Source organism: Sus scrofa, chromosome 18 (assembly GCF_054392235.1).
Source record: "Sus scrofa isolate SSC_HxYL_T2T_F1_AM1 chromosome 18, Sscrofa_HxYL_maternal_Yorkshire_Landrace_v2.0, whole genome shotgun sequence".
NCBI classification, from domain to species: domain Eukaryota; kingdom Metazoa; phylum Chordata; class Mammalia; order Artiodactyla; family Suidae; genus Sus; species Sus scrofa.
Genome location: NC_139400.1, coordinates 28,338,553 through 28,359,991, shown reverse-complemented (window position 1 = coordinate 28,359,991; position 21,439 = coordinate 28,338,553). Strand labels below are relative to the sequence as shown.

The following is a 21,439-nucleotide window of genomic DNA, read 5'->3' as shown; positions in this document are numbered from 1 at the left end:
CTGGAGCCATTGTAAGGAATGTGTTCTTGAGGAGGGCTATCTGAACAGAGACCCGAGTGAAGTGAGATGTGAGCTTGCTATAAAACTACAAGAGTATAAAGGTCCTGAGACAGGCATTTGCTTGGTGTGTGTTAAGGACCAGCAAAAAGAACACGTCTGAGATGAAGTGAGCTAGAAAAAGAATAGCACCAAATGAGATCCAGGAGGTTGCCAGGGGTCGACAGGGCCTCGGTGATGTCACCATGAGATCTTGGAATTTATCCCCGAGTGTGATGAGATTTCATTAAAGGGCTCTGAGCACAGGAATGATAGGATCTGACTTTTATTTTAGAAGGATCACCCTGGCACCTGGCTGGAGGATGGGCTGTAGGGGGACACAGGGAAACAGAGGACTCAGGTAGGAAGCTCTTGGAGTGGCCCCGGGAGACAGATGATGGGAGCTCCAACCACGCTGGCAGCTGCGGAGGTGATGAGGAGTCGTTGGAATCTAGACATATTTTGAAGGTGTAGCTGACAGGATATGCTGATGGATTGGGTGTGGGATGTTAGAAAAAGAGAGGAGTCAGGATGACTCAAAGGTTCTTGGCCTGGTGCAGCTGGGTAAATGGTGGTGCTGTTTATTAAGAAAAGAAAAACTATGCCCTTTAGTATAAAAAAAGAGAATTGTCACCACCAGTGACAGTGTCACCCATTATTATTTTTTGGCTGTGCCCAAAGCATATGGAAGTTCCCCAGCCAGGGACTGAACCCACACCACAGCAGTGACCTGAGCTGCTGTGGTGACAGCTGGGTAAATGGTGGTGCTATTTATTGAGAAAAGAAAAACAATATCCTTAGACTTAATTTTTGTTTTTTGTATAAGTTAAGGGTACAATTCCTTCTTTTACATATAAATATCCAGTTTTCCCAACACTTCTTGTTGAAAAGACAGTCATTTCCCCATTGAATGGTGTTGGCACCTTTCTAGAAAATCAGTTGGCATATAGGGAGGGTTTATGTTTGAGCGTTGTATTCTATTCTATTGGCCTATATGTCTATCTTTATGTCCATATCACAGTACTTTAATCACTGCAGTTTATAGTAAGTTTTGAAATCGTGATGTGTAAGTCCTCTACTTTTATTCATCTTTATCAAGATTGCTTTGGCTATTCAGAGCCCAGTATTTGAGGACAAACTTTTCCATTTATGTGAAAAATGCTGTTGTCATATTGATAGGGATTGTGTTATATAGCTTTGGGGAGTATTGCTATCTTAACCTTCTTAAGTCTTCTTATCCGTGAACACAGAATATCTTTCCATTTATTTAGGTCTTCTTTAATTTCTTGCAGCAACATTTTGTAGTTTTCAGTGTACATGTCTTTTACCTCCTAGGTTAGATTTATTCTTAAGTATTTAATTCTTTAGATGCTTTGTAAATGGAATTGCTATCTTAATTTCCTTTTCAGAATGTTCACTTTTGGTGTGTTGAAGCACAACTGATAATATCTCATTTTTATAAAGAAAGAAATAGAGACTTAGACAAAGGTGTTCAAAGGTTCTTGGCTAGTAAGTCCCAACTCAGGTCTCTAACTCCAATCTATTGTCCTGCCTCGGAGGAGGTACCTTATTTAGCTCCTTTCCCTCTGACTTGATGTTCTTAATTGTAAAATAAGAAATACTGGAAGAAAGAACGAACAGGATCACTGCCACAATCATGCTCCAAATTCTGGCCAGTGTGACAACTGAAGTCCATAAGGAGACAAACAAGATCTCAAGGATACCCATGGATGGCTCAGAGATACTTTCAGGTTCATTACTCCCTCCCTGCCCCCCACCCCCACCCCCGATCCAGCTATGGTGTGCAGCAGCTTTCTGTGGGATCTTAATTCCCAGACCAGGGAATGACCCCGGGCAGCAGGTGTGGAATCCTAACCACTAGACCACCAGGGAACTCCCTCGTGTTCATTCTTTTCAAGTGGAAGGCCAAGAGGCAAAAAAACAAAAAGTCACCATTGAATTGTGACTTCAAAATGCCAAAATATTTGGTGAGAATGACTCAGAAATCAAGAAGTTACTTGTAGCCAATCGAGCACTGTAACACATTGTCACATAGGATAGCTTCTCTTGGATCTGACAAAAGGACTGTGTTATGACATGTGAATGGAGTTAAGACTCTGGAGGAACTGGGTGGGGGGTGGCTCAGGAGAGGAGCACTTCACGCCCTGCTACCATGAAGTTGGAGCTCAGGAGCGCATCAGATCACTGTGAGGAGTCTCTAAAAGACACTGGCCGTCTTGGTGAGCCTGAAGAAGGGGATGGGTGAGCCCAAAGAAGGGGATGGGGGAGCCTTCTCCCAGACCCTGAATGCCATTCAGGAACCACCAGGAAATTGTGTCTTCCCCAGTGCTCACTGAACACCTTCCTTCCTCTCCCGGACTTCCTGTTTGTCACAATTCCCGAATCTCTACTTCTTAGACGGTGAGTCTGAGAGTTGAGAAATTAACCCATTTCCCTCCTCCTGAAAGGAAGAACATTCTGGATGGAAGACAGCCCTGTAGGATCATCTCAGTTTACCCTCTCCTATATCTAGGATTAAGGTACTATATTACAGTGATGTGATTCGTTTGCTTGCTTCCCAAGAAATCTTGGACAAGGAATGCTAGCGCCTTCGTACCTGAAGAATTGCTAACATTTGTAGGCAGAGAGGTAAGGGGCTGCCTGAGCACATGCATAGGTTTCCGCCTAATGCATGGAATGCTGAGAACTCCCCATAGCCCTTCAAATCTGGCTCCTTCACAACTAGATAGAAAATTGGAGTTTTCTTGTGGCCCAACAGGTTAAGGGTCCAGCACGGTCCCTGCTGCGGCATGGGTTCAACCCCTGGCCCTGGAACATCTGCATCCCACAGGCAGAGCAAAACAACAAAAACAAAAACCAAAACCAAACAAACAAAAACCACCAAAACCCAAAAAGCAAAGGATCACTGTGATATCAGGCGACCATCTCTGTGTCTCAGACTTTAGACGTAAGAGCCATTTCATTTACAGCACAGAAAAAATTACTGAGGCAGGTCATAATATTTTAAATTATTTTTCCATTGGGAATATTATACCCTGATGACATAGATTATCCAACTTCTTCCTTTAATCACCGGTGCCTTCCCCCAATTCCCTTGCCTCCAGCTTCTTGCCCTTCACAGCATCCTCACATTGACTGATTAATGTTCTCTTTAAAAATTTTTTTTTGTTGTTGTTGTTGTTGTTGTTGTTGTTGTTGCTATTTCTTGGGCCGCTCCCGCGGCACTCTTTTAAAATTAAAGGATAGTTGATTTACAATATTGTGCCAATTTCTGTTGTACAGCAAAGTGACTCAGTCATACATATACATATATATGTATGTTTCTTTTTTCTTTTTTTTTTTGTCTTTTTAGGGCCACACCCGCAGCATTTGGAGGTTCCCAGGCTAGGAGTCTAATCAGAGCTGTTGCTGCCAGCCTACACCACAGCCACAGCAACGCCAGATCCTTAACCCACTGAGTGAGGCCAGGGATCAAACCCCCAACCTCATGGTTCCTAGTCGAATTCATTTCCACTGCACCACGACGGGAATTCAGAAAATAACATTTAAAAAAAAAGAAATGGGAGTTCCCATTGTGGTGCAGTGGAAATGAATCCAAAAGATTAATGCATGGATTCATTGTGGGTTAAGGATCTGGCATTGCCATGAGCTGTGTGGTGTAGATCACAGACGAGGCTTGGATCTGATGTGGCTGTGGCTGTGGCATAGGCCGGCAGCTGTAGCTCCGACTGGACCCCTAGCCTGGGAGTTTCCATATGCTGTGGAGCAAAAGAAAAAAAAAATTATTTTCCATCATGGTTTAGTCTAGGAGATTGGATATAGTTCCCTGTGCTATACATTAGGACCTTGTTTATTGATTAATGTTCTTAAACATATCAGTCTTCTGATCAGAAATCTGCACTGTTCCCTGTTGCCAAGAGAATGAAACCTTATTTCCTCTGTTTGTCATTTGAGGCTTCTTACCCATTAGTTTCTCTACTCATCTCCTACTAGGTCCTGGTTGCCAGGCCAGTCACGCTCTGAGCTATAGTCAGTTTCCTCCACTTGTAATGTCAGCTGTGTTCCTCTCTACTTTTCTAACGTCTCCTACTCACACTTTGGGGCTAGATTCGCATTCTACCTCCTCCATTTCTACCCACACTGACCTTTCCCCACTATAAATTCCTATCGTACATTCACTGTACACCTCATTTGGGCAGTTAATTTATCAAGTGATGAATATGCATGTCTGACAGCACTGGATGCTGTGTGGATCCAGAGAATAGAATAAGGTCCTTGCCCTGGAGGAAGGAGATTTTGCTACTTTGTCATAATACATTCCTGTTTCTTGAGGGCAAGAATCTTACTGCCACAGTAAAAATCCAAATTCTCACATTCTTCAGGGATGCTATGCCTATCACAGTGCTACACACATCCCAGAATTTCAGAAAGACTTGCTAAATAGAATTAAATCCTCTCTCTCTGTGCTTTATGTACTGCTTGAGGATGGTAGCTGAAGGGCAACAGCTCATTTGCTCTAAAATGGCCAAGGAGTTCCTGCTGTGGCACAGTGGGATAAGAATCTGGCTGCAAGAGCTTGGGTAGCTGGGGAGGCCTGGGTTCCATCCAGCAGTGAATTAAAGGATCCAGAGTCGCCACAGCTGCAGGGCGGGCAGCTTGGATCAGTCCCTGGCCCAGGAACTTCCATAGGCTGCAGGTGCAGCCATAAAATTAAAATATTAATAAAATAAAATGGCCAAACCGAACAGAACTAGTCACTTGGGCTAGGCTGAAGGGATAGAGGAAAACCACCCTTGTGTGCTGCCCCATCAGCAACATGGAAAATTTGCTCAATGCAAGCTCACTCTCCTGGCTGGACCCCTGCTAATTAAAAGGTGTAAACTCCTACAAAGTGAAATCAGACTCGGTGACTGAAAGCAAAGGAGTGAGAAAAAGTAAAATAAGCAGGGTAGGGAAGGAAAGCAGCATAAATTTCCTCCGCCAGGCCAGCATATGAGCGTCATCAGAGAGGGACTGCCTTCTTTTGGACATAACCAAAGACACTCCAGGGCCAGCTGTGGGCAACCACAGTTCAGAGCATCACACACTTGTAGCAATAAAGACTTGATGCCCCACTTTTGGTTTCCTGACACCTGCTCTCACAGCAGCAGGGGCAGCTGTCCTGAGGGAATCTGAGGTCATCTCTCACACAGGTCCCGAGCTGGAAGGACTTGGACAAGCGGGAACCGCAAACCCTTGGTCTTCTCCATGGGGCCCAGGACAAGTTGAAAGGTCTAACCAAAAGCAGAAAAGATTGGCGGACTGGGGAGCAGGGCGGGACGTAGTAGAGGCTTCAGCTGACTTCAGACACCCCTCTGTCTCCACCACCGTAAACCAGAAGAGTCCACTCCCTGCAGACGACCAAGCTGAACCATCCTCAGGCCAGTCAAGGGGGCTGCTGAGCCTTTGACAGCTACTGGCCGTGATTTCCACCCATCTCTTGCCCCGGGGCGGCGGCGGGGTCACCAGAGCCCCCTGGCCCGGGCCTCTCGGGGCGCCCGGGACGCTGAAGCTCGAGCTCCTCCTCTCTCGCATCCCTCCCCTCCTCTTCCCTCCCTCGGCCAGTCCCTCCCCCAGCCGTGGCGGAGGGGGGGCCGGGCTTGGCTCGGCGAGGGCCGTGCATTCCAGAGAGCCGAGCGAGCTAGAGCAACAAAGGAGCCGGGTAGTTGGCGGGGAGAAGTCGGGGGGCTGCGGCGCGCTCTGGTGAAGGGGGCAGCTGGGCCGCGGGCTGGCGCGGGGGCGCAGCCGAGGACCGAGTCCCGCCTCTCCGGCCCGCGCCTGGCCTCCTTCGCGACGCCAGGAGGTGATTTTAACGGTGGGAGAAGGAATGGGGCTGGAGATTGGGGGCCCGGGGGGCTCCCGGGGCTGAAGATAACTGGGATTACCAGAGGAAGGGGTAGGAAGTTGCGCATCCCGGGCCGGGCCTCCGCCGCCCAACATGGGCCCCGGGTTCCAAAGTTTGCGAAGTTGGGCGCCGAGGGCCCGCAGCGCGCGGCGCGTCGAGGGGGGCCCGGCACCAGACTCGCGGGGCGCCCGGGTCGCCTGAGCTGGCCCCGCGGTCCCACGGGTTGCGCGTGTGGCCGGGGGGCTGCGGGGAGCGGGCGGGGGCGCCGGGGCTTCTGCTGAGTTGGCGGGTTTGGCCATGGCCGCTGCCCGCCTCGCACGGGGGCCGGAGCTCCTGCTCCTGGGGCTGCTGCTGCTGCTGGTGCTGCTGGGGGACCCGGGCTGGGGGGCGGCCTTGAGCGGGAACGCGACCTGGCCTGGGCCGCGGAGCGCGGGCGGGAGCGCGAGACGGAGCGCGGCGGTGACCGGCCCTCCGCCGCCGCTGAGCCACTGCGGCCGGGCCGCCCCCTGCGAGCCGCTGCGCTACAACGTGTGCCTGGGCTCGGCGCTGCCCTACGGGGCCACCTCCACGCTGCTGGCCGGGGACTCGGACTCCCAGGAGGAAGCGCACGGCAAGCTGGTGCTCTGGTCGGGTAAGTGCGCGGGAGCCGGAGCCCGAGGCTGAGGTGGTGGGATGCGGGGGTTCTTGGAAAGAATAGGCTCAGGCCTGAACTTTTGAGAGGGCGGGAGCCGCTCCCTGGAGAGGTGGAGGAACAGAGTCTGAAACTCTGGGAAGAGGCTGTGTACAGACTGGGACCCTCGGTGACGAGGAGGGAGGGCGAGGAAGTTGAGGAAGCGGGTCACAAAGGGCCTGGGCAGGGCGGGTTAGCAAAGGATGCGGGGGAATGAGGGGCCCGCGAGCGGGGAGCTCTGAGACACAGGAAAGGACGTTTTTTAAAAGAGCAGATGCTCCACCTAAGAGCCACTTGGGAAGCAGGGCCCTTGGGATTTCAAGGAGGTGTTTAGCCGTTGAAGAGACCGCTGGGAAATCGAAGTGGAGAGGGAAGAGCGAAAGATGGGGGTAGAAGATTTAGGCTTTGAGGGAGAGGGTGGGGAGAAGAATTGAGTGAAATTTGCGAAGGAGAAGAAACCTCTGGTGATGAGTAATTAAAAGATAACTGGAAAGTGTCAGAAATTTTATTTTGGGAGACAGGAAGTCCAGAGAACTGTCACCTTAACCTTGCTGTCACCAGAGAGTTCACAGTTTCCCCATCTGGAAAATGGGATCTTGGTTCCTTGTCTGAGTTGTGAGGGAATGAGACTCTCCGAACGATTATTCGTGGATTTTTTTGAAATTTGGATCTTCAGACTGGTCAGGGCTGCGGAAGGATACTTAGCTCTGGGATGTGGGAAGCGTGTGGATACTTCCATGGTGATCTGAAGTCCCAGAACCCTCACCTGGCCGGGCCTGAAAAACCAGACTGAACCCAAGCAGATCCTTCCTAGCAGTGTGGAGTGGGTTAGCCCCCCACCTGTCACTCTTCTGGGCTGGGGACCTGAGTAAGGCTTGGGAAGGGAACTGGCCTTGCCATCTCTTGCTCGTAGTGAGTATGATTGCAAAATTGTCCTTGAAGAAGGAAATAAAAGCAAAAGCCATGGCGTCCGGAAGACTCACTCCCTGGTGCCGAAGTGGGGGGCCCAAGTCCTTCTGATCGAGGCCCCCAAAAAAAAGAAAAAAAAAAAAAAAGCAAAATCTGGTGAGAGACCTGACAACTTCCTTTTTTCGATAGGCCCTGGATGCCCCATATCTCAGTTCTGCTCCAAGGGCTAGTAAGGATCCTGATGGGGGAGGCTGCCTGTCATTGTCAGCTTGGCCACTAGAGTTCCCAGAGCCTTTGCCCGATATCGGACAAAGTTATGCCATTCTTGGCTTGTACAGATGCCAGAGGAAGAACTTAGGAGATGGCACTCATGGTGGAGCCACATCCGATGTTGGCATGAATTTCTAAAGTCAGCCTGTAGGGGAGTTCCCGTTGTGGCTCAGCGGAAACAAATCTGACTAGTATCCATGAGAGTGTAGGTTTGATCCCTGGCCTCACTCAGTGGGTTAAGGATCCGGCATTGCCGTGAGCTGTGGTGTAGGTTGCAGACGAGGCTTGGATTTGAACGTTGCTGTGGTGTAGGCCAGTGGCTACAGCTCCAGTTTGACCCCTAGCCTGGGAACCTCCATGTGCCGCCAGTGTGTCCCTAAAAAGACACACACACACACACACACACACACACACAAAGGCTGTAGGCAGAAACCATGTGTAATCAACAGTAGCTGTGAAAAAATCCACATATGACCACAACATAAGATCTATGTGATTTTTGCATACATTTACTCTTTTATGGTAATATATATAAATATGCAACATCTAGTAATATACAGTATATAAGAAGGGGCATACAGAAAATATCATTTTAGACTTTAAAGTTACATAAGTGCAGAAGAGCAGAAGAGTGAATAACAATAATAATAATATAAGATCCTTGCTTCAGCAGAACATATACTAAAATTGGAACGATACAGAAAAGATTAGCATGGCCCCTGCACAAGCATGACATGCAAATTCATGAAGTATTCCACATTTTTAGGACATGATGGAAGATAATACGAGAAAAAGAATGGTGTATGTATGCATGACCGGGTCACTTTGCTGTATGGAAGAAATTGACAGAATATTGTAAATCAATTATACTTTAATTTTAAAAATTAAAAAATAAATAAAAGAACACAGGCATTCCCATGTGGCTAATTGGGTTAAGCATCCAGTGTTGTTACTACGCTGACTCAGGTTGCTGCTATGGCACAGGTTCGATCCCTGGCCTTAGGACTTCTGCATGCTGGGGATGTGGCCAAAAAAGAAAAGAAAAGAGCAGAAAGAAAGGTATCAACAAGGTGCCTTTGAGTTTAGGAGCCAGCTATATGGAAAAATCTAAATGTCTCAGCACGAGGAGTTCCTGTTGTGGTGCATCGGAAATGAATCTGACTGGTAACTGTGAGGTTGCGGGTTCGATCCCTGGCCTCGCTCAGTGGATTAAGGAGCGTTGCTGTAAGCTGTGGTGTAGGTTGCAGACATGGCTCAGATTCTTCATTGCTGTGGCTGTGGTGTGGGCTGGCAGCTGTAGCTCTAATTTGACCCTTAGCCTGGCTACCTCCACGTGCCGAGGGTGTGGCCCTAAATAAAAAAAAAAAAAAAAAAAGAAAGAAAGAAAGGAAGAAAGAAAAAAAGAAAAAAGTCTCAGCACTAGAATCTCACCTAGTTCTCAGTTGCTCACACTATGAGAGGCTATTCTTTCTCTCTCTGTCTCTCTCATTTATTTTCCAGTAGCCCACAGTTAAGTCCTTTCAAGTTAAATGTGTGTGTGATGCTGCCCTTCTGTAGTTACTGTCAAGTCAGGGAGGAGGAAGGGTATGAACCTCTTTCTAGCCCTGAGAGCAGCTGCTGAGCAGGCAGGAGTGGTTTTGGCAGGAAAGTTTAGGAGTTAGAACCATCCTCTAGGTGTGTAGGTTTGAACCTCACTAGCTGTGGCTCTGGTGGGGCAGGGGCCTGCAGGGGTGCCAGCACTGAGCCCCGGTCCTTAGTTCACTCTGAGCTCTCCTCAGCTGTCACCCTTCACCCCTCAGCCCATTCCCATTTGTGCTTGTGTTCTGGCTGTTCTCTTTCTGCATCTGGCCCTTGTGTTGGACTGTATATGAAGTAGGGCCAGAAGCAAGTGTTGATTTGAGCTGGATCATTGGGTAGAGTGAAGCCAAGCCAAGTCTGAGAACCTCAGATAAACCTTCAGCTGGGAGTTCTGGCTGGCGATTCACCCTGTCCTGAGCTGGTGGTCTTGCTTTGGCATCGACATGGTCAGTAGCATCGGGCTGTTGGGGGTGTTTTTGTGGGTGAAGGATGGAGATGTTTCAGGTTGTCTTCATCTGTAAGCTTGTGAAGGTAGAGGCCTGTTTTTTTTTTTTTTTTTCACTTTTTTAAAAGTTTCAGTTCTGGGCATTCCCAATGTGGCTCAGCGGTTAATGAACCCAACTAGCATCCATGAGGACTCGGGTTCAATCCCTGGCCTCGCTCAGTGGGTTAAGGATCCGGTGTTGCTGTGAGCTGTGGTATAGGTCGCAGACACGGCTTGGATCTGGTGCTGCTGTGGCTCTGACATAGGCTGGCGGCTGCAGCTCCAATTCGATCCCTGGCCTGGGAACTTACATATGCCACGTTTGTGGTCCTAAAAAGAAAAAAAAAATCTCAGTTCTGAGGTCACTCATTCATTCAGTTAGGTATTGGGTGCTTGTTACATGTCATCCTGGATCAGGTTCTGGGCAGATAAAGATGAAGTTTTCAGGCAGGATCCCTGCTGTCAAGGGGAAGGCAGACAAGTAAATAGGCTTTAGTGATATCTATGAGAGGTATTGTGATCAGGTATGATGCTGAAGGAACACAAATGACTTTGGGAAGCAACGGAAGACCCCTCCAGAAGAACTGACATTTAACCCACCACTTGAGAAATAAGTAGGAATTACTGGGACCAAGGAAAGTTCGTCGGCGGGGAGGGATAAGAGGATTTAGGATACACAAAAGTGTAAAAGTGGGAGGACTTGGTACTTATTAGGAAATACAAGAATTTCAGGAGTTCCCTGGCGGCTCAGCAGGTTAAGGGTCCAGTGTTACCACTGCTGTGGCTTGGATTCGATCCCTGACCCTGGAATGCTGTGGGCATGCTGTGGGCACTGCCAAAAAAAAAAAAAAAAAAAAAATTAGTAGAGCTGGATCAAAGCATGTGAAGGTTAGAATTATAAGAGATTAGACCCAGAGAATTAGAAAATAAAGGCATTCAGGAGTTCCCGCCGTGGCGCAGTGGTTAACGAATCCGACTGGGAACCATGAGGTTGCGGGTTCGGTCCCTGCCCTTGCTCAGTGGGTTGATGATCCGGCGTTGCCATGAGCTGTGGTGTAGGTTACAGACGCGGCTCGGATCCCGCGTTGCTGTGGCTCTGGCGTAGGCTGGTGGCTACAGCTCCAATTCGACCCCTAGCCTGGGAACCTCCATATGCCGCGGGAGCAGCCCAAGAAATGGCAAAAAGACAAAAAAAAAAAAAAAGAAAGAAAATAAAGGCATTCATACCCCAGGGTAGGAAGTTTGGTTGTTATCCAGAAGGTAAGGAGCCACTGCAGGCTTTTAAGTAAGAGAGAGATGACATCATATTTGCATTTTAGAAGGGTCTCTGAGTTCTGTGTGAAGAAGCGACAGAAGGAGGGAAACCTGGAGGCTTGCTTGTTTGTTTATTTATTTATTTATTTATTTATTTATTTTTTTGTCTTTTGTTGTTGTTGCAATTTCTTGGGCCGCTCCCGCGGCATATGGAGGTTCCCAGGCTAGGGGTTGAATCAGAGCTGTAGCCACCGGCCTACGCCAGAGCCACAGCAACGCGGGATCCGAGCCACGTCTGCAACCTACACCACAGCTCACGGCAACGCCGGATCCTTAACCCACTGAGCAAGGGCAGGGACCGAACCCGCAACCTCATGGTTCCTAGTCGGATTCGTTAACCACTGCGCCACGACGGGAACTCCCGAGGCTTGTTTGTTTAAAGGATGACTGCAGTAAGTGGTCCAAGTGAGAGGTGATGGTGGTCAGGACCCGGGTAACAATCTGGAGGAAGTGGACAGATTCTCAGGTTTCAGAAGTAGAACCAGTGGGACTTGCTGATGAGCGAGGAGGAGGAGGATCCAGGTTTCAGGCTTGGATGGAAGATACCATTCCCTTTCACTAAGCTGGAGATTGCAAGAGGAAGAGGTTTAGGAAGAAAGTATGGGTGAGGAGTTCCCTGGTGACCTGGTGGTTAAGGATCTGGTGTTGTCACTGTTGTGGCTCTAGTCACTGCTGTGGTATGGGTTCGATACCTGGCCTGGGAACTTCTGCATGCTGCAGGTGCAGCCAAAAAAAGAGAGACAAGTATGGGTTTGTTCTGGCCATGTGAATTAGAGGCGCTCATTGCACATCTATGTGGAGGTTCCCGGCAGATCTGGAATAGGAGTTGCTGAAGAAAGGTGGCCAGGAGTTCCTGTTGTGGCTCAGTGGTTAATGAACCCGACTAGTATCCATGAGGACATGGGTTTGATCCCTGGCGTTGCCGTGAGCTGTGGCTGTGGCATAGGCCAGCAGCTACAGCTCCAATTCGACCCCTAGCATGGGAACTTCCATATGCCACGAGTGGTGCAGCCTTAAAAAAAAAGAAAAAGAAAAGAAAGGTGGGAGTTCCCTTCGTGGCTCAGTAGTTAACGAATCCGACTAGGAACCATGAGGTTGAGGCTTCGATCCCTGGGCTTGCTCAGTGGATTAAGGATCCGGCGTTGCTGTGAGCTGTGGTGTAGGCTGGCAGCTGTAGCTCCGATTAGACCCCTAGCCTGGGAACCTCCATATGCCGTGGGTGCAGCCCTAGAAAAGACAAAAGACAAAAAAAAAAAAAAAGAAAGAAAAGAAAGGTGGCCAGTATGTGCTTCCTCAGCTTAGATAGCTGAGCCTTTGGAAGCATGGCCATCAAGTGAGGAAGTCGATAGCTCAGTTTCTAGGTTGATGTAGAACTCAGGTCGGTCCCTCCTCTATCTTTTTTTTGTCTTTTTTTGTCTTTTCAGGGCCTCACCCACAGCATATGGAGGTTCCCAGGCAAGGGGTTGAATTGGAGCTGTAGCCGCCGGCCTACACCACAGCCACAGCAATGCCAGATCCAAGCCACATCTGCAATCTACACCACAGCTCATGGCAACACCGGATCCTTAACCCACTGAGCAAGGTCAGGGATCGAACCCGTGTCCTCTTGGATACTAGTTGGGTTCATTAACCACCGAGCCACAGTGGGAACTCCTGACTTGGAACTCTCTGGACTTGGGCTTCTTCAGGCATTCAGCATCTTTCTTCAGGATAGCTGGAAATGTCTCCTCTCAGGCATTCCAAGCTTACCAGACAAACATACTATCTGGGCCATGGTCCACCTTTGGCCAGATCTGGTTGGTTTGGTAAATGAGGTAAGAAAGCAGAGAGACCTGTGGCTGGCGAGGGAAATATGTCCCTGAGAGCCAGCACGTAGCTTCTTTGACCACTGCTGTGCTCTGTGTGCACACAGGGCTGTGTGGCTGGTCCTCCAGCCAGGGATAGCCCATGGGAAAGAGCAGGAGAAGCGGGAAGGAATTTCTCATGTGCCTTGAGCTCAGACATGCAGTTGAGAGATTAAGAGGGGGGTCTCTTGTTGGTGAACATGGGTTATTTGCAAGGGCAGATCTGGAAGCATTTCCTTAGAGCTGTTCCCAGACCTGGCTGATGATTAGAATCAGTTTAAAAAATATATTTTGGAAAGTATAAAAATACAGAAAAACACCCATGGGCCTAAGTTTTCATTTTTGCTTCAAATTTTTTACTTTTTAAACTTTTTAATTGTGAAAGGTAGCATGTATAAATAAAGTGCGCAAGACCCAGAGGTGCTAAATAAACAACTATAAAGTGACCCCTGAGTTAAGAACAAGCTGATGGTGCCTCCCACCCCCCAGGAGCTCCATTTTTTTCTTTTCCAATCACATCCCCCTTCTTCCTCTTCTAGAATTAACTATTACCCTGATGTTTTTATAATCACTTCCTCTTTCCTCTATGGTTTTCTGTCTAGTTTTAGAATCCCTAAACAGTATATTTCAGTTTTGCATGTTTTTGAACTTGATACAAATGGAGTCATGCTGTGTCTATTCTGTTATGGCTGGTTTCTTTGGCTCTACATATTTTGTAAGATTCATTCATGTCGTTGCAGTTCTTTTTCATTGCTGAATAGTATTCCACTGTAGAATATATCACAATTTATTTATCCATTTTGTTGTTAAACATTTCAGTTGTCTCCAGTTTTTTGCTACTGTGAATAACATTGCTGTGAGCATTCTTTTCTGTACATCCTGGTGCACCCAGGACCGGTTTCTCTAGGTACCTACTGAGAGGAATGGAATTGCTAGGGGATAGGGTATACATACCCAGCTTTGCTAAATAATGCCAGACAGTATTTCAAAGTAGTTGTACCAGCTTCTACCCCTCACTGTTCCTGTAGAAGAGTTACCATTGCTCCATGTGATTCCCAACACTTGGTATTGTCAGCCTTTTACATTTTTAGCGGTCTAGTAAATATATTGCAATGTGTATTTGTGGTTTTAATTTGCATTCCCCTGATTACTAGTGAGGTTAAGCCCCATTTCAAGTGTTTACTGTCCTTTGGGATTTCTTCTTTTGGGAAGCGTCTGGTCAGATCTTTGGTCCATTTTTCTATAGGGCTACTGTCATTTTTGTAAGATTTGTAGTTCTTTATATCTGCTAGATATGAGTCCCTTATTGGTTGATACATATTAAAATGTTTTCTATTCTCTTGCTTGCCTTTTCATTTCTCTTAGCATCTTCTGTTGAAGAGAAGTTCTGAACTTTATGGTAGTAATTTATCAATCTTTTTATGTTTAGTGCTTATTGTGTCTTATTTTGAAAAGTCCTTTCATACATAATTTTTTTTTTTTTTTTTGTCTTTTTGCTATTTCTTTGGGCCGCTCCCGTGGCATATGGAGGTTCCCAGGCTAGGGGTCGAATCGGAGCTGTAGCCACTGGCCTATGCCAGAGCCACAGCAACGCCAGATCCAAGCCGCGTCTGCAACCTACACCACAGCTCATGGCAACGCCTGATCGTTAACCCACTGAGCAAGGTCAGGGACTGAACCCGCAACCTCATGGTTCCTAGTCAGATTCGTTAACCATTGCGCCACGACGGGAACTCCCTTACACAAATTTATGAATTTATTCTCTTGTGTTATATTCCCCCAAATGTAGACTCTTCTTTCACATTAGGTATATAATTCACCTGGACTTTATTTTTTAAAACTCCAGTTTCATATATATTGTCTCAATATCATTTGTTAAAAAGAATATCGTTTCTCCACTGCTCCACCGTAAGTCAAGTGTGCAAATATATTTTTGTTGCTGGGATCTTTATTCTGTAGTATAGGTCTATTTGTCTATGTCTTGCCAAGATTATACCGTCTTAATTATCATATCTTTGTAGTGTGATTCTTTACCTTCTTTGAGTTATGAACCTTTTTGGCAGTCTGGTAAAACCTATGGGCCCCTTCTCTGTATAACAGTTTTTTTTTGGGGGGTGGGGGGGCCACACCTATGGCATATGGAAGTTCCTGGGCCAGAGACCAAACCTGAGCTACAGCAATGAACTGAGCTGCTGCAGTGACCGTGCTAGATCCTTCACCAGCTGAGCCACCCAGGAACTTCCCAGTTTAATATTTTTTAATTGATTAAGTAAAACACATAAGATTGAAAGGAAGCATATAAGATTACAAAGGAAATGAATTATATTGAAATGTGGCTATCAAATATTAAAAAATCAAGTTTTGATCTAATATATATGTGCTTCTTTATCAGTACACTAAATAAGATATAGTCTGGTTTTAATAGCCGCAATAATATCGAGGCTGTAATAATATTTTGGGATATCTAACAAAAATATCTGATTGCCGTCAAAGCCGCAGGCAATGCTAACATTACTGTGGTTTGTTACATTCATAATTGAAGAAAGACTAAATTTCAGTCAGATATTTTTTTCCCATCTGAGTTCATAGACCCCTAAATTCTCTCCAAGAATCCTTTGTGAACTTTAGGCTAACCTCTACCTTATATTATGGCAATATCTAATAGACATTCTGGGCTATTCTTGACCCTTTGTCTTTTTTTTTTTTTTTTTTTTGTCTTTTTGTCTTTGTTGTTGTTGTTGTTGTTGTTGCTATTTCTTGGGCCGCTCCCGCGGCATATGGAGGTTCCCAGGCTAGGGGTTGAATCGGAGCTGTAGCCACCGGCCTACGCCAGAGCCACAGCAACACAGGATCCGAGCCGCATCTGCAACCTACACCACAGCTCACGGCAACGCCAGATCGTTAACCCACTGAGCAAGGGCAGGGACCGAACCCTCAACCTCATGGTTCCTAGTCGGATTCGTTAACCACTGCGCCACGACGGGAACTCCCCTGTCTTTTAATATGAAAATATTTATTGGTGGTTTCAATTGGAATTACATTGAGTATACAGATTGATTTGAAAAAAGACATCTTTACAATATTGAGTCTTCTAATGATTTTATTATTTATTTCTGTCTATTTAGATCTTCAATTTACTCAATATTACAGTTTTCTGCTAACAGTTCTTAAATATTATTTGGTAGATTTATTCCGATACTTGATGTATTTTATGCTGTTATAAAATGGCGCCTTTGCATTTCATTTTCTGTTTGTCGATGGTGTATAGAAATATGATTGGTTCTGAGTCCAGTAAACTAGCTAAATTTATACTGCAGACCTAGTCATCTCATTTGGTAATAAGGATTTTCGTTTCTCCCTTTTCAAGCCATGTATCTTCATCTTTATTGCCTTACTGCCCTGCTTAAGGCCTCCAGTACATTGTTAAATGGAAGTGATAATAGTGGCAGCATCCTTCATCCTTGACTTTTTTTCGCATCCTAAAGAGAAAGCTTTTCACTTGTTGCATAGCACAGGGAACTCTCCCTCATATTATGTGATAATCTGTATGGGAAGAGAATCTGAAAAAGGGTAGGGGTGTGTGTGTGTGTGTGTGTGTGTGTGTGTGTGTATAACTGGACCACTTTGTTGTACAACAGAAATTATCACGACATCCTTTTTTTTTAATTAAAAAAAATTTTTTTTGTCGTTTAGGGCCACACCCATGGCATATGGAGGTTCCCAGGCTAAGGGTTCAATCAGAGCTGTAGCCGCTGGCCTGTGCCAGAGCCACAGCAACACCAGATCCGAGCCACATCTGCGACCTACACCACAGCTCACGGCAATGCTGGATCCTTAACCCACTGAGCGAGGCCAGGGATCAAACCCACGTCCTCATGGATGCTAGTCAGGTTCGCTAACCACTTAGCCATGGTGGGAACTCCTATCACAGCATTCTACATCAAATATACTTCAATAAAATTTTAACAAATGAAAAAAATAGAGAAAGCTTTTCTTGCTTTCGCCATTTAATATGATGTTTAGTGTAGATTTCTTGTAGTTATGTTTTATCAGATTAAGGAAGTTTTCTTCTATTCCTAATTTTCCAATAATTATTATTTTTCCAATTGTTATTATTCTTGGAGGTCCCGTTGTGGCTCAGCAGTAACGAAACCAACTAGCATCCATGAGGACTGGGTTCCATCCTGGGCTCGCTCAGTGGGTTAAGGATCCGGCCTTGCCAGGAGCTGTAGTGTAGGTTGCAGATTTGGCTCAGATCTGGTGCTGCTGTGGCTGTGGTGTAGGCCAGCAACTGCAGTTCCAATTCTACCCCTAGCCTGGGAACCTCCATATGCAGAGGGTCTGGCCCTAAAAAGACACACAAAAATCCCCCCAAACCCAAGTTATTATTATTTCTTTTTAGGGTCACACCTAAAAAGAATTTTAACATATGGAATTTCCCGGGCTAGGGGTTGAATTGGAGCTGCAGCTGCCGGCTTCGCCACAGCCATGGCAACATTGGATCTGAGCCCCATTTGCGACTTTACGATGCAGCTTATGGCAACATCAGAACCTTAACCCACTGAGCAAGGCCAGGGATGGAACCTGCGACACTGAGCCACAATGAGAACTCCCCAGTTATTATTTTTATCATGGATGGATGTTGAAATTTTTCTTGGTGGTGTCCACATTATGTGGAAGTTCAGGCTCAGGGATCAAACCGTACCACAGCAGCCGCTGCAATGACAACGCTAGATACTTAACTTACTGCACCACAGTGGGAACCTCTCCCCAAGTCCTTCTCCCCCACCCCCACCTTTTAAAAAGTTTTATTGGGAGTTCCTGTCTTGGCTCAGTGGAAACAAATCTGACTAGTATCCACGAGGACGCAGGTTCCATCCCTGGCCTCTCTCGGTGGGTTAAGGATCTGGCACTGCTGTGAGCTGTGGTGTAGATCAAAGATACTGCTCAGATCTGGCATTGCTGTGGTGTGGGCCGGCAGCTGCAGTTCCAACTCGACCCTTAACTTGGGAACCTCCATATACTGGCAGGTGCAGCCCTGAAAAGACAAAAAAAATAAAAATAAAAATAAATAAAATAAAAAGTTTTATTGACGTATAGTTGATTTATGTGTTGTGAAATTCCTTTTTAAGTTTAAAATGTCGTGAATTTTTTTTTGTCCTTTGTCTTTTTAGGGCCACACCTGAGGCACACGGAGGTCTCCAGGCTAGAGGTCTAATCAGAGCTACAGCTGCCAACCTATGCCCCAGCCACAGCAACGCCAGATCCTAGCTGCATCTGAGACCTACACCACAGCTTAGGGCAATGCCGGATCTTTAATCCACTGAGCAAGGCCAGTGATCAAACCTACATCCTTATGGATGCTCCTTGGGTTCATAACCTTCCAAGCCACAGCGGAAACTCCCAATGTGTGGTAGTTTATTAAGTAGGTCTCTTATTGATGGGGTATACATTAAGGATGTTTCTACGCTTTCTATTGCAACAATGCTGCAATGAATAATCTTACATACAATCTTTGTGAATGATTAGGTGGAATTGCTAGTATAATATTTGACAGCTAAAGTCAAATGATCTCCAGGAGTGTTTACTGATTTTTATTTCTACTGAAAACATTCAAAAATACAAGTTTCCCCCACACTTGCCGGTATAGTATTCTCAAATGTTTTGGTCTTTATCCCTCTAAAGGTTAAAACATATATGTCGTTATAGTTTTTTTTTTTTTTTTCGGTCTTTTTTTTTTAGGGTGCACCTGCAGCAGCATATGGAGGTTCCCAAGTTAGGGGTTGAATCAGCACTGTAGCTGCTGGCGTACACCACAGCCACAGCATTGTGGGATCCAAATCGAGTCTGTGACCTACACCATAGCTCATGGCAATTCTGAATCCTTAACCCACTGAGCCAGGCCAGGGATTGAACCTGTGTCCTCATGGATGCTAGTCAGATTCGTTTCTCTGAGCCATGATGGGAACTCCTGTCATTGTAGTTTTATTTCACTTTTTTTTTTTTTTTTTTGTCTTTTGTTTTTTTAGAGCCACACCCACGCATGCAGAGGTTCCCAGGCTAAAGGTTGAATCGGAGCTGCCTATACCAGAGCCACAGCAATGCCAGACCTGAGCCGTGTCCGCTACCCACACCACAGCTCAAATAAATCGAATAAATCCTTATTTCGCATTTATTAAGAGTGGGACTGAGTATCTCTTCATGGTTTTACTTTTTTTGGCTGTACCTGTGGCTTGTGGAAGTTCCCGGACCAGGGATTGAACCTATGCCACAGCAGCAACCCAAACCGCTGCAGTGACAATGCTGTATCCTTAACCTACCATACCTCAAGAGAACTCCTCTTTATGTTTTTTTTTTTTTTTTGCCCCCCGCCCTTTATGTTTTTAAAGGTCATTTGTATTTTCTGTGTGTACTCTGTTGTTTGTCATTGCCTAATTTTCTATAGGACTATGGATTTCTTATTGATTTGGGAGAACTTTATGTGTATAAAGAAATTAATTCTTTACCTGTGATATGTATTGGAAATAAATTTTCTCAGGGTAGTGTTTTTCTTACAATCCTGTTTGTTTTTTACCCTACTAAATTTGTCTATTTTTTCTGAAGTCTTTTCTGTAAATCTTCTACTTCATAACTTCTAGGTTTTGTGCCATACTTCAGAAAGCTTTCTCCATTCTAAGGGTTTGTTTTTTTTTTTTTTTTTAATTTTTTAAGAAACATTTTCCACTTTTTCTTCTAGCACTCTAGTTTTAAAAAATAATGTAGGAGTTCCCGTCGTGGCGCAGTGGTTAACGAATCCGACTAGGAACCATGAGGTTGCGGGTTCGGTCCCTGCCCTTGCTCAGTGGGTTAACGATCCGGCGTTGCCGTGAGCTGTGGTGTAGGTTGCAGACGCGGCTCGGATCCCGTGTTGCTGTGGCTCTGGCGTAGGCCGGTGGCTACAGCTCCGATTCAACCCCTAGCCTGGGAACCTCCATATGCCGCGGGAGCGGCCCAAGAAATAGCAACAACAACAACAACAACAACAACAACAAAAATAATGTAGTTATTGTTTGGAGTTCCCTCGTGATGCAGTGGGTTAAGGATCCAGTGTTGTCACTGCAGCAGCTCAGGTCACTGATATGGTGTAGATTCGGTCCCTGGCCCAGGAACTTCCATATGCCATGGATGTGGCCAAAAAAAATAATAATGTAGTTATTTTTGATTCTTCTGGAATTTATTTTTATGTAAGCTATGGGGTAAGGAGCCAACTTAGTTTTTCCTAGATGCCTCCTCAATTGTCTTTTATGATTCATTTATTTATTTATGATTTTTATTTTTTTCCGTTATAGCTGGTTTACAGTGTTCTGTCCATTTTCTACTATACAGCAAGGTGACCCAGTCACATATACACCTATGCATTCCTTTTTCTCACATTTTCGTGCTCTGTCATAAGGGACTAGATATAGTTCCCAGTGCTGTAGACCAGGATCTCATTGCTTATCCATCCCAAAGGCAGTAGTTTGCAGGATTTCTTCAAGAGTCTATCTTTTCCCTGAGGAATTTTTATTTTTATTTTTTTATTGTTATTATTATTTTTTTGTCTTTTCCAGGGCCACACCCATGGCATATGGAGGTTCCCAGGCTAGGGGTCTAATTGGAGCCTACGCCACAGCCACAGCCACACAGCGTGGGATCTGAGTCGCATCTGCAACCTACGCTACAGCTCACAGCAACGCCGGATCCTTAACCCACTGGGTGAGGCCAAGGATCGAACCCGCAACCTCATGGTTCCTAGTCGGATTCGTTAACTACTGAGCCATGAAGGGAACTCCCTTGAGGAGTTTTTAAAGTACAAAACAATATTTAAAATGAGAAAAAAAGAAAAACAATTTACACATTTTAAAAAGCTGGTCATTGCCACAAACATCACAAAATCCAGAAAAATAACACAATATCGTGTGTGTGTTCTAGTTATTATTGTTATATTGCAAACCACTCTGAAATTTGGTGGCTTAAAACAAGAACCATTCTTTTGTTCATGAATCTGCAGTCTGGGTAGCGCTTGGCAGAGATGGCTTGTTTCTGTTCCCTGATATCTGTGGCTTTCACTGGGATAACTGGAAAAACCCAGCATCTCTTTCTCTTTCTTCTTCTGGTCCCAGAGCCTCCCTAGCAGGACAGCCTCTGGATAGTTGGTTTTATTACATGGCCACTGGTGTTCGAAGAACGAGTTTTCCAAGAGACCAGGCAAAAGCCAAACGGCTTCTTCTACTCTCCAGGCTCGAGGGTCTGGGAACATCATTTGTACCACGTGTTAGTGATGGAGCAAGTCTCGAAGGCCAGCCCGTATTCCACGACATCGACCACCTGCCTATTGCCCTTCTAAAATACATTTTACTCTGGGGCGCTCCTTCCCATTTAAAATGTATTTACATCTGGTAAAATCCACC

At 45.9% G+C, this 21,439-nt stretch overlaps 1 protein-coding gene and 1 non-coding gene across 3 annotated transcripts in view; both read left to right on the top strand.

Annotated features, from left to right (window-relative positions):
- Nucleotides 1-5,722: 5,722 nt before the first annotated feature.
- Nucleotides 5,723-21,439, top strand: part of SMO (smoothened, frizzled class receptor) — a 28,493-nt gene continuing 12,776 nt past the window's right edge. Inside the window, exon 1 of one of the 2 annotated variants that reach the window (XM_003134680.6) lies at nt 5,723-6,572. In XM_003134680.6, coding sequence (XP_003134728.1) covers nt 6,239-6,572 — 334 coding nt within the window. In that variant the 5' untranslated portion in view covers nt 5,723-6,238. The remainder of the gene's footprint in view (nt 6,573-21,439) is intronic. The other variant, XM_085005477.1, reaches the window with a different exon arrangement.
- On the top strand, nt 8,448-8,554 carry LOC146394957 (U6 spliceosomal RNA). Its single transcript, XR_014834466.1, has one exon. It is a non-coding gene; the product is annotated as a U6 spliceosomal RNA (small nuclear RNA).